The sequence below is a fragment of the Pan paniscus genome, chromosome 9 (assembly GCF_029289425.2).
Source record: "Pan paniscus chromosome 9, NHGRI_mPanPan1-v2.0_pri, whole genome shotgun sequence".
Lineage (NCBI taxonomy): Eukaryota > Metazoa > Chordata > Mammalia > Primates > Hominidae > Pan > Pan paniscus.
In genome coordinates, this window is record NC_073258.2 from 30,498,118 (window position 1) to 30,510,470 (window position 12,353).

Genomic DNA, 12,353 nt, shown 5'->3' on the forward strand with positions numbered 1-12,353 from the left:
ATATGAGTGCATATATATGTACATGCACACACACACACACACGTCTCACTATATATATAACCCATATATATACCATATATATATAGAGAGAGAGAGAGAGACAATGTGTGTGTGTGTGTGTGTGTGTGTGTGTTCATGAGGCATTTTATTTGTAAATGTGTATTACATCTCTAGAAAAAGAATTGCAGCATTTTCCCTCTGTGTGTTTTCTTCTTGCTTCTTCGTGGTCCATGAGGCCAGCTGAGGTTGTCATTACAATGAAACCAAACTGGCAGGATGGAAACAGATTATTCTGCCATTTTTCTAGATCTTTGAGTTGTACATCAAATCTGGGGGCTGATCACTCCACACTTGTTTAGCCTGCCTGTGAGGGTCACAACAATTTTCCCAGCAATGTGATCATCAGTGATTTCAGATTCGCCCATGTAATCATGCTGCATCATCACATTGAGAAACCGGACAATAACTTCGGAGCTCGGCCTAATAAGAACCTCATTTGCCTCTCTTTCTGGCATTGTTGATGCTCTTGAGAGCATCAGCCAGGACATCCATGTGCACCATTGTGGTGGCGTGGAAGGAGCTATAATTTATATTTTTAATATACATATATAAATAAATTAATTTTTTCTCAAATAGCCTAGCCACAAGTTTCTCTCCCCACTGTATTCTTGCAGATAAGGTTACCTAGCCAAACAACCCTTTTTATCAAGGGGATCAGGCATAATTTTTGCTTATCCCTCATTAGCAGGTTCAATTCCTGCCAGCTCAAGGGATTATCCAAACAAGCCAATCACATTCTTCTGGGGACCAGGGAGCAACCCAATCTCTTAAAATCTCCTTCTCACAGCCCCTGGTTTTCCAGTCTCTTCCTGAGTGCAACCCCTATGTGACCCTGCATGGCAAGTAATGTCTTCTTCCCTTCGGCTGGGAGGGGAATATATGTGATTAATAAACTTTTGACTCAGAAGACTTGCATGCAGCCAATAAACATATGAAAAAAGCTCAACATCACTGATCATTAGAGAAATGCAAATCAGAACCACAATGAGATATCGCCTCACACCATTCAGAATGGCTGTTATTAAAAAGTCAAAGAATAATAGATGCTGGCGAGGTTGCAGAGAAAAAGGAATGCTTATACACTGTAGTGGAAGTGTAAATTAGCTCAACTGTTGTGGAAGACAGTGTAATGACTCCTCAAAGACCTAAAGTCAGAAATACCATTCAACCCAGCAATGCCACCACTGGGTATATACCCAAAGGAGTATAAATTGTTGTATTATAAAGACACATGTGCACATATGTTCATTGCAGCACTATTCACAATAGCAAAAACATGGAATCAACCTAAATGCCCATTAATGGTAGACTGGATAAAGAAATGTGGTACATATACACCATGCAATACTAAGCAGCCATAAAACAGAATGAGAACATGGCCTTTGCAGGAACATGGATGGAGCTGTAGGCCATTATCCTTAGCAAACTAATGCAGGAACAGAAAACCAAATACCACATGCTCATGGTTATAAGTGAGAACTAAATGATGACCACACATGGACACACAGAGGGGAACAACACACACTGGGGCCTACCAGAGTGGGGAGGGTGGGAGGAAGGAGAGGATCAGGAAAAATAACTAATGGATACTAGGCTTAATACCTGGGTGATGAAATAACCTGTACGACAAAACCCCATGATACAAGTTTGCCTATATAACAAACCTGCACATGTACCCCTGAACTTAAAAGTTAAATAAAATAAATAAAATAAAACAAACTTCTGTTTCATCTGGCCAGTGTTGGGCCAGATGAAATCCTGTGGTTTGGCCATATTCACAACTTAGAATTGGAATCCCTCTCTCACCAATGGTATATACAGGAGGTAGTTAAAACAATGACTCTCCTTTCTGTCCACTTACACAGCAGTGATGTTGTATTGGGGAAAAATTCAAATATCAGTTATGTGATAGTAACAATTGACTTGTGAGTTGCCTTTCAATAGCAAGATTCTGTTATTTCTGTGTTTCCAATGCTAGTATTAGCATTTTAATTTTCCCAATAAGAACAGGGCAATTTGTTCATTATTCTGTTAGTGGCACCCATCAGATTATTTTGTAAACTGTTTATACATCTTTTCCTCTCAGCTCAAAGTACAGAAAGTCATGCTTTATTAATCTTTATGTACACTCCAAATAACATAATGCCTGACCCATAGCAAATATTCATTTACTTTCTCCATTGGAATTGTATTTAAAAATTACTAATGAGCTGTGAAGTTCACCTTAAACAACATACCATGTAAGTAAATATCATTAATGTAAATTATCCAACACTGTTGAAATCCAAACTCACTCTACCCACCTTTAGACAGAGGGAATGACATCTTGAGAGCATTGCCCAATTTTCTCTTCTCATTCACCTTCCAAAATGCATGCTAGTTGCCTTAAGGCTTCTGAAGAACCGTAAAGGCAGCATCTCACTTTGTGTAGGAAGAAGAATTAGTATAGCTGCAAGGTGATCCCAACTCCTGCCTGTCTGTTGGTTCTGAATGCTCCATTCACTTCAGAGTCCCTACTGAGAGATAATACATTGCTTCAGCAAGAAGGCATTTATTTTAGTCATAGTTTCATTCCTCAAGTTTATAGCTGCATAGCACCCTATTCTAATTTATAGGAAAAACATGGAGAAAGCTAAAATGATTGGTTTGAACATATTTGACATCTTTTTTATGATTTATATTATAGTGTTGTATTTAAATTGGCTTACTCGTTATTCTTTTGATAGAATGACATATGCTTTTTTCTCTACCCAGAGATTTAAGAATTTTTTAAGAAAATATGAAAGACCTGGTTTGACATAGGAATTTTTCTAACTTATGAATATATTGTATCCCTTCACAAAGATATACAATAAATTGTGTTTATCAGCAGTAATAAAATTACATTAAACCAGCTCTGGTGTTTGAAACCCAAGATGTATAGTTTCCATATCCATGTCTTTATACAACACTAAGCACTCAATAAATATATATCGGTTAAATCATGTAATAATAGAATGTGCTCCCTTCCATTGATCATAGACTTTAGAAAGACTTCAATCTAACAGAAGTGTTTTCTCTATCTCATGGGTTTACTCACAGTAAACAAATCCGAGCTATGCTGGGCCAGTTCAGCCAGGCAGAAGCCTTATTAATGAAAGCTGGAGTGCAGCCAGGAACTTTTGATGGAGTTCTTATGGATCTTGGGTGTTCCTCCATGCAACTTGATACTCCTGAAAGAGGTTTTTCCCTTCGGAAAGATGGCCCTTTGGACATGAGAATGGATGGTGGCAGGTGAGTATTCATAAAGCAATTCATCTCACAACAAGAAATCAATTTGTCAAAAACACTCTGAATTTAATTTTTTTAAGACTACAGAATTTCCATTACATGCCTACACCTAACACTACCAATACATAATAAATCAGTTTGTTTCATACTCATTATACACATCAGTATTTCTCTGGATTTGGGATTTTTAAAGAAAAACAATTATTGCCTTTACACAAAATAGTGAAGAGGATAACTTTCATACTGATTATCTTTTTTACTTACACAATATGGGTTTTAGAGTGTTAACCAATGTCAGTAAATATCATGATACTGCAACAACGATTTCATTTTTTTGCATGCCCAACTATGCCTCTTGTGAGAAGCAAAAAGAACTACATATATTTAATGCATCCTCTTTTAGCATACAGAAAAAAAAAAAAAAAGGCAAGATCCTAGAAGTCAGTAAGTGTGTTTTGTCCTGTCTTATGCAGTCACTTTGTTTGAACCTTCTCCAGAGAAACTGTAATTTATGATATGATATCAAACACAGTACTATAATAAGATATCTTTTACACCTCCTCTTCCTGGAAATACTAGCATTTATTCTCCATTATTCAAATAGATTAGATAACACAAAAACAATCATATTCTAGGAAAGTGTAGAAATAATTCTTTTCTTTTCTTTTTTTTTTTTTGAGACAGAGTCTCGTTCTGTCACCCAAGCTGGCATGCAGTGGCATGATCTCGCACTGCAACCTCCACCTCCCGAGTTTAAGCAATTCTCATGCCTCAGCCTCCTGAGTAGCTGGGATTACAGATGTGTACCAGCATACCCGGCTAATTATTTTTGTATTAGTAGAGACGGAGTTTCACATGTTGTCCAGGCTGATCTGGATCTCCTGACCTCAAGTGATCCACTTGCCTCAGCCTCCCAAAATGCTGGGATTATAGGCGTGAGCCACCATTACCGGCCAACAATTTCTTTATATTAATTGTCTAAATTAATGTTAAAAGCTTAGATTAGGACCTGTGTCTATTCTCAATACTGACCTAGGGAATGGACAGCCTATACCTGTAAAACTTAACTGTGGTTTTTTCTCCCATACCATGCCCCATCACAAACTGCTTTGTTTTGTGGTAATTATTCACATATAGCCTTTTTCCCTATGTTGTGATACGACCTGTTAACTTGGCTTGTGACCTGTAGTTGTTGGGACTCTGTTGTTCCTAAGTGTTATACCTTCTTTTGCACATGTTGTTGGTATTCACAGAATGAAGAATGTAATTATAAAAGAAAATAATAAAAATCCTTTAAAAACAAGTAACTAATAGTAAAGGTGCAATATAGTCTCATGTGTGGAGATGGAGGTGGTTGTGTAGAGGTAATAAAACATCAAGCCAATTTCTGAAATGCAATGCACAAAACTTCTCGTTACTAGTAGTAAATCCCATATTGTTAGTTTAAAGACTTATCAGCAGATTGTAGTTTGTGAATCAGGGTCCCTGTGGTTTTCCCAAGAGCTTGAAAATAACACTGACACTGAGAATTTAAAATTAATACCTAATGGATGAAATTAGAGTTAAGTAAATATATCTTAAAATGTTGAATGGCTTTCAGGTAGATGGTATAGACTATAACTTAATCAAAAGATTTTTTTTTTAGGAGAATACATTTATTTATTATTTATTTTTATTTTTTATTATACTTTAAGTTTTAGGGTACATGTGCACAACATGCAGGTTAGTTACATATGTATACATGTGCCATGCTGGTGTGCTGCACCCAGTAACTCATCATTTAACATTAGGTATACCTCCTAATGCTATCCCTCCCCCCTCCCCCCACCCCACAACAGGCCCCAGTGTGTGATGTTCCCCTTCCTGTGTCCATGTGTTCTCATTGTTCAATTCGCACCTATGAGTGAGAACATGTGGTGTTTGGTTTTTTGTCCTTGCTATAGTTTGCTCAGAATGATGGTTTCCAGCTTCATCCATGTCCCTACAAAGGATGCGAACTCATCCTTTTTTATGGCTGCATAGTATTCCATGGTGTATATGTGCCACATTTTCTTAATCCAGTCTATCATTGTTGGACATTTGGGTCAGTTCCAAGTCTTTGCTATTGTGAATAGTGCCTCAATAAACATACGTGTGCGTGTGTCTTTATAGCAGCATGATTTATAGTCCTTTGGGTATATACCCAGTAATGAGATGGCTGGGTCAAATGGTATTTGTAGTTCTAGATCCCTGAGGAATCGCCACACTGACTTCTAAAATGGTTGAACTAGTTGACAGTCCCACCAACAGTGTAAAAGTGTTCCTATTTCTCCACATCCTCTCCAGCACCTGTTGTTTCCTGACTTTTTAATGATTGCCATTCTAACTGGTGTGAGATGGTATCTCATTGTGGTTTTGATTTGCATTTCTCTGATGGCTAGTGATGATGAGCATTTTTTCATGTGTCTTTTGGCTGCATAACTGTCTTCTTTTGAGAAGTGTCTGTTCGTATCCTTTGCCCACTTGTTGAAGGGGTTGTTTTTTTCTTGTAAATTTGTTTGAGTTCATTGTAGATTCTGGATATTAGCCCTTTGTCAGATGAGTAGGTTGCAAAAATTTTCTGCCATTCTGTAGGTTGCCTGTTCACTCTGATGGTAGTTTCTTTTGCTGTGCAGAAGCTCTTTAGTTTAATTAGATCCCATTTGTCAATTTTGGCTTTTGTTGCCATTGCTTTTGGTGTTTTAGACATGAAGTCCTTACCCATGCCTATGTCCTGAATGGTATTGCCTAGGTTTTCTCCTAAGGTTTTTATGGTTTTAGGTCTAACATTTAAGTCTTTAATCCATCTTGAATTAATTTTTGTATAAAGTGTAAGGAAGGGATCCAGTTTCAGCTTTCTACATATGGCTAGCCAGTTTTCCCAGCCCCATTTATTAAACAGGGAATCCTTTCCCCATTTCTTGTTTTTGTCAGGTTTGTCAAAGATCAGATAGTTGTAGATATGCGGCGTTATTTCTGAGGGCTCTGTTCTGTTCCATTGATCTATGTCTCTGTTTTGGTACCAGTACCGTGCTGTTTTGGTTACTGTAGCCTTGTAGTATAGTTTGAAGTCAGGTAGCGTGATGCCTCCAGCTTTGTTCTTGTGGCTTAGGATTGACATGATGATGCAGGCTCTTTTTTGGTTCCATATGAACTTTAAAGTAGTTTTTTCCAATTCTGCGAAGAAAGTCATTGGTAGCTTGATGGGGATGGCATTGAATCTATAAATTACCTTGGGCAGTATGGCCATTTTCATGATATTGATTCTTCCTTCCCATGAGCATGGAATGTTCTTCCATTTGTTTGTATCCTCTTTTATTTCATTGAGCAGTGGTTTGTAGTTCTCCTTGAAGAGGTTCTTCACGTCCTTTGTAAGTTGGATTCCTAGGTATTTTATTCTCTTTGAAGCAATTGTGAATGGGAGTTCACTCATGATTTGGCTCTCTGTTTGTCTGTTATTGGTGTATAGGAATGCTTGTGATTTTTGCACATTGATTTTATAACCTGAGACTTCGCTGAAGTTGTCTATCAGCTTAAGGAGATTTTGGGCTGAGACGATGGGGTTTTCTAGATATACAATCATGTCATCTGCAAACAGGGACAATTTGACTTCCTCTTTTCCTAATTGAATACCCTTTATTTCCTTCTCCTGCCTGATTGCCCTGACGAGAACTTCCAACACTATGTTGAATAGGAGTGGTGAGAGAGGGCATCCCTGTCTTGTGCCAATTTTCAAAGGGAATGCTTCCAGGTTTGCCCATTCAGTATGATATTGGCTGTGGGTTTGTCATAGATAGCTCTTATAACAGCTCTGAAGAAAGTGTGTGACATTTGAAAAGGGGGAATTGATTCACATGAATTCGTTGAAAAAGAAAAGTCATAGATTCAAACATGTGCAATGCTAATCCAAGTGGTATATGTTTGCCTTGGCTATTCCAGGCCAAAAAATGTGGCCTGTCAATTCCTGAAGGGAGATGTATCCCTGTGATGAAGACGGATGCAAGAGACTTCCTTAACCAGTCGCCATCTAACACTAGAGTCTTAAAACATAGTTTATTCTCTGCTGATTCCAATTTCAACAGCAGCTTTCAGATTATAGTAAGGTTTCTCATGTAGAAGCAATAGAAAGAAATTCATAGCTTCAAGAATTTGAGAGTCTAGTTCCGTTGGCAGTTATAGTCTTCACTGGAAGGTAATTAATTGTGTCTATATTTTCTAAGTTTAGTCACTGTAAGTCAGTGAACTCTGGAGGACTGACAAGATCAAATCTATTAGTTGGGCGACAGCTCTTGGATCTTGACTCCTTGACCACATGAATGCCTATTCTGAAGCTGTCTAGCAGCCTGCCAAACCTTCCAGTGTTGCACCTTTTGCACTGTAGCTCTATGGAAACTTCTATCATTGTTAATATAGAGTAAAATAAAATTATATGTATTGTCCAATTATTTATTTAGAGTAAAATTATGTGTTGAACAAAATACTTTTTAATTTTCTTATTTAAACATAGAAAAGTATAATTAAAAACTGCTAAGTACATCCATACTCATCATAATATTATCTTGGTAAAGCTGGACTGTATCCCATGGATAAATTTCTAAATTTCACATCATTAACACAGTTCATTCAAATGCTCAGTGGTTTGAGCAGCTGAATTCACAAATAGGTCAGTTTTAGGAGGGATTTTTGTCATTTAAGCCACGAATTATGCCTTGCAAATTTATGAATGGGGAAGATCTAAAGGACAGTGGCATGCATTGAGCATCTTTTATGTTCCAGGCATTGTATTTCTGTTTTACAATTGTGTGCACCAATAATTATCCAAACCATTCTGTGAGTTAAGAATTGTTACTTTCATTTCACAGGTTAAAAATTGAGGCTCTAATAGGTTAAAAGTCTTACTCAGTATGAGTAGCAGGACTAGGATTCTAATCCAGATCAATTGAACTCCAAGGACCAGATCTTCATCCTGAAAGCTGAAGAGGCACAGCCTACTGAGATAGAAATAGGGCTACCTTACAAGACATTCATTGTTCTGTGAGTTTAACGGCAGTCCGACATAAAAACAATTATTGTAAGCTACTCGGGAGGTTGAGGCAGGAGAATCACTTGAACCCTGGAGGTGGAGGTTGCGATGAGCTGAGATTTGCCTTTGTACTCCAGCCTGGGCAACAAGAGCGAAACTTCGTCTCAAAAAAAAAAAAAAAAAAAAAAAAATCTGAAAAGCGAGGTTTGGACAAAAAAGAGAGACAAAGAGACATCAAGAGAGATGAAAGTCATGACAAATCGGGGGATAAGCCAAAGACAGCAAAAAGATTTTCTCCTAGAGGCACTAGGCTTAACAATGTATATTTTAGTATTTTTAAGGAGAGTTTCAGGTGTTTCTTGGCAACCCCACTCTGGTTGGACCCTCAGTTCTTAAAGCTACCATACCCTTGTTACTTACAGATCCTCACAGTCTGTTACCAACAATCAATCCAGCATATTAACTGTAAGAGCAGTAACTGCACCATTAGCAAAGCTATTTTTCTAATACGTAAGGTCATAATTAACTCATCACTTAGAATTCTTTGGCCCATTTCCCTAAGGTAAACAGGAATGGTCTGACAGAGTAAATGCTGTTTCTGACTATAATTTATTCTATTTGACCAGAGGTTGGTATTTTTTATTCCTCCTCCATCTAAAATTACTATCTAGACTTGTTCAATACTGCTTATTGATTACCAGGTTTTACCATATGGTGTCCTTTGTTACAGAAGAGTGACCAAATATTGTTAAACATTTGAATAATATGTATCATTGCCATTAAAATTTTATGAGTTTTTGTGAGGGAAACTGATCAGCAGTGTGTTTTTTATAGATTTTCTAAGTTCAATTTGTGTCTCCACAAGTAATCAGTTATTTTACAGCCTCAGATTTAGTCAAGTTCTTGAGTTAGACTTTTTAAAATATCATCAGCAAACCTTGTATCTTCCATACTGCAAAAAACATTCAAGCAGTAATTTAAATTTTGAACAACTTAAATCTAACCATTTTTCATTGTTTTAGTTTGAGAAAAATATACAGGAAATAAAAATTTCTTTGTGAATTAAAGTTTAAGGTTAGTATATTTTAACTTCCTGCTGCCTTGACCTTGATGAATGTTACAAACCATCACCACTTGCCATAATGATAGGTAGTTGAAATAGAAAGTCTATTTCATTTGTTTAAGGTTTCAGTTTCTGACTTTAAAACCCCACTTCTCCTAGAGTATGTGTGTGTGTCTGACTTTATGTCTCAGTACTCTGAAGTTTCACCTCTTGTCAATGAAAACTGACGTCAGTGAACTAATTGGCTCTTCTTGTGCGTAGGTACCCTGACATGCCCACTGCTGCTGATGTTGTGAATGCTTTAGATCAACAGGCACTTGCATCTATCCTAAGAACATACGGGGAGGAGAAGCATGCCAAGAAAATCGCTTCAGCAATTGTTCAGGCACGCAGCATCTACCCCATCACCAGAACCCAGCAGCTTGCCAGCATCGTTGCAGGTAGCCTCATTAATTCTCAACAGTGTCTAAGAGAAAAAATTATATTTACATGTGTGCATGTGTTTGTGTGCGTGCACGCATGCACATGTGTGTGTGCATTAATCCCCCAGACTCCCTGAGGGATTCATTTGTACTTGAAATCCAGGATAGAATCTTGCCTATCCTTCTCTAATGTCAGCTTTCTTTTGCTTTTGCAAGCTTCTCCCCCAAAAAACCTCTCCCCCAAATACAATTTTTAAAAAAATATACTGTAGTTTGCTAATTTGTATAATAGTAGATTTTTATTTTACACAGGATAATTTATCATTTGTGTCTACCAAGGTGAAACATGGAATGATGAGCAAAAAGATTTCTTGATCCATCGCAATGGTTGATAAGCACCCTGTATAAGATCTGACATTACTTCTCTTAGTTTCACATTTCTGCATTTTAATATTTTGGGCAAAAGGAGAATTGCATTGCCCAAATGCTAAAATAAAATACAGTGACTCATACATCTGTTCTAAACAACCAACTAACAAAGGGTATATGATGTATAGGTTATTCCGCTTTGTGAATGCTAACTAAATCAGCCTGAGGGGCTTATTGAAACATTTCATCTTTTCTGCTATTTCGCTATTCACCACCATAAACCTCTTGAACCTAACTCTAGCTAGGAGGTGCTTTATTATAGCCTCTCTGTTTGAAGCCAAAGTTGTTTCACAGCTGTGTTCCATGATGAAAGTTTTCCAAGGCAAAAATATAACTCTTGCAGTTATTTAACAGAATTCCAATGGTAAAATTTTCATCTTGTTGAACCATCTGAAACCCTGTATCATTTTTATTTACCAAATGTATTAAGATTTTTTTTTCAGTGGTTCCTATTAAATTACTTAAGTAAATTTTAAGAAGTTTTTAAAAAAGGAATATTTGTGTAACTTATAAATAGAACCTGATATTGGCTGTCTCTTTCTTAATATTATCCATAGTTTAAGAAGTAAAACTTAATTATAAATTCATTTAGATCATTACTATTTAGAGATCACATAGCAATTGTTTTATGATATAATTAAATAAGACTATATTCTACTTAGTTATTATAATGAAATATAAAGAGCTGACTAGCCTTTAATTTTTTAAGCCACATATCTCACGGCCCTTTGAACTTACCATTGAAATTTCTTTAGGCAAGTTTAAGAGCAGAATTCTTGTGGTTATATGAACATAAAATATTTCATATTTTCCCCCCTAAAAAAGTGTGTATACCAGCATGCCGACATTAAAGTCATCCCCTGTCTGGTGTTCCTTTAACCACTCCGTACTCACTAACATGTCTCCACCGTATCCTTTCTGTAATTATTTAGCTATGTGTTATTTTCTGTCTCCCATATTGGAAAGAAAAGCAGTGAGAAGTGATATTTTTTATTTATAAGCAAATCTAAAATTGGTGCTGAAAATGAGGTGTTGGGGCTAGAGAGCATCCTAAAAATTGTCTAGTCAGCAAACCTCATCTGATTACTAAGGAAACTGAGGCTCAGGGAGGGTCAATAGCTTGCAATAGTAATCTAGAATTCAGAAGCTCATGAATTTAAGGCATAATTGGGAATCTGCCTTTAAGCTACCTTTTCTGTCTGTGCATCCTACTTTGTAAACTTGCGGAAATAACACTTTGGCATAAAGTAGAAATTATGTGAAGGTGTACAATAGGAACAATTTAAGTACCTTCAGAAAGATTATGATATGAAAAGTACATTAGAGCTATGAGAAATGATACAGTAAAAGTGAAAATATTCATATATGGTAAATAAAACCTCAATTTAGTAAATGCCATTGAAACATTGAGTTATCTGGAATTAGTCCATTTTTATGTCTTAAATATCAGTCTATAATAATACAACTTTATTAATGATAATATGAATTTTTAGAAAAGGGAAAAACAAAAATGTGTTTTCATTTTGTGCTCATTTATTCAAAAAATATTTTGAGAGAGGCTGCTTTATACTAGCTACTTCCTAAATACTAAAGGTAAAATAGGAGCTAATCAGATACAACCTCTGTGTTTACAAAATTTATAGACTAATAGATTAAACAGTCAGGGAACTGAGTGAAAACATCATATAATAACCTCTACTTACAGTGAAAATTCTCTTTCCTATTTATTGTGATCAAGAGTTATGATAGTATGGTCAATAGAAAATTTGATAAAAGCAGATAATTATAGAACCTATAAAAATATACATATATTTGTATGCTTGCATTTTAATTGCAGTTCCATGAAGTTGATTCTTAACAAACCACACCCATGACATATGTCCTATAAGTTCTGGTTATAGTTTTAGTAAAATGAAGTAAGCCTTTAAAGGCATTTGCAAAGCCATCTGAATGAGAAGTTTTTCTAGATTTTCATGATTTTAGTCTTTTATAATTGCCTCATTCATACCTAATTTGATTGAATTTTTTTTAAGTGATTCACCTTTAACAAGAGTTTCCAAAGTTTCCA

General features: G+C 36.2%; 1 protein-coding gene and 1 pseudogene across 4 annotated transcripts in view; one reads left to right on the top strand and one right to left on the bottom strand.

Moving 5' to 3' along the window:
- METTL15 (methyltransferase 15, mitochondrial 12S rRNA N4-cytidine) overlaps nt 1-12,353 on the top strand; it is a 222,197-nt gene that overhangs the window by 175,630 nt on the left and 34,214 nt on the right. For 2 of the 4 annotated variants that reach the window (XM_003830430.5, XM_034932321.3), the window contains exons 5-6: nt 3,142-3,333; nt 9,696-9,874. In XM_003830430.5, coding sequence (XP_003830478.3) covers nt 3,142-3,333; nt 9,696-9,874 — 371 coding nt within the window. The remainder of the gene's footprint in view (nt 1-3,141; nt 3,334-9,695; nt 9,875-12,353) is intronic. The other 2 variants (XM_063608142.1, XM_055094252.2) reach the window with 2 other exon arrangements.
- LOC129393293 (small ribosomal subunit protein uS8-like) lies at nt 146-561 on the bottom strand (annotated as a pseudogene).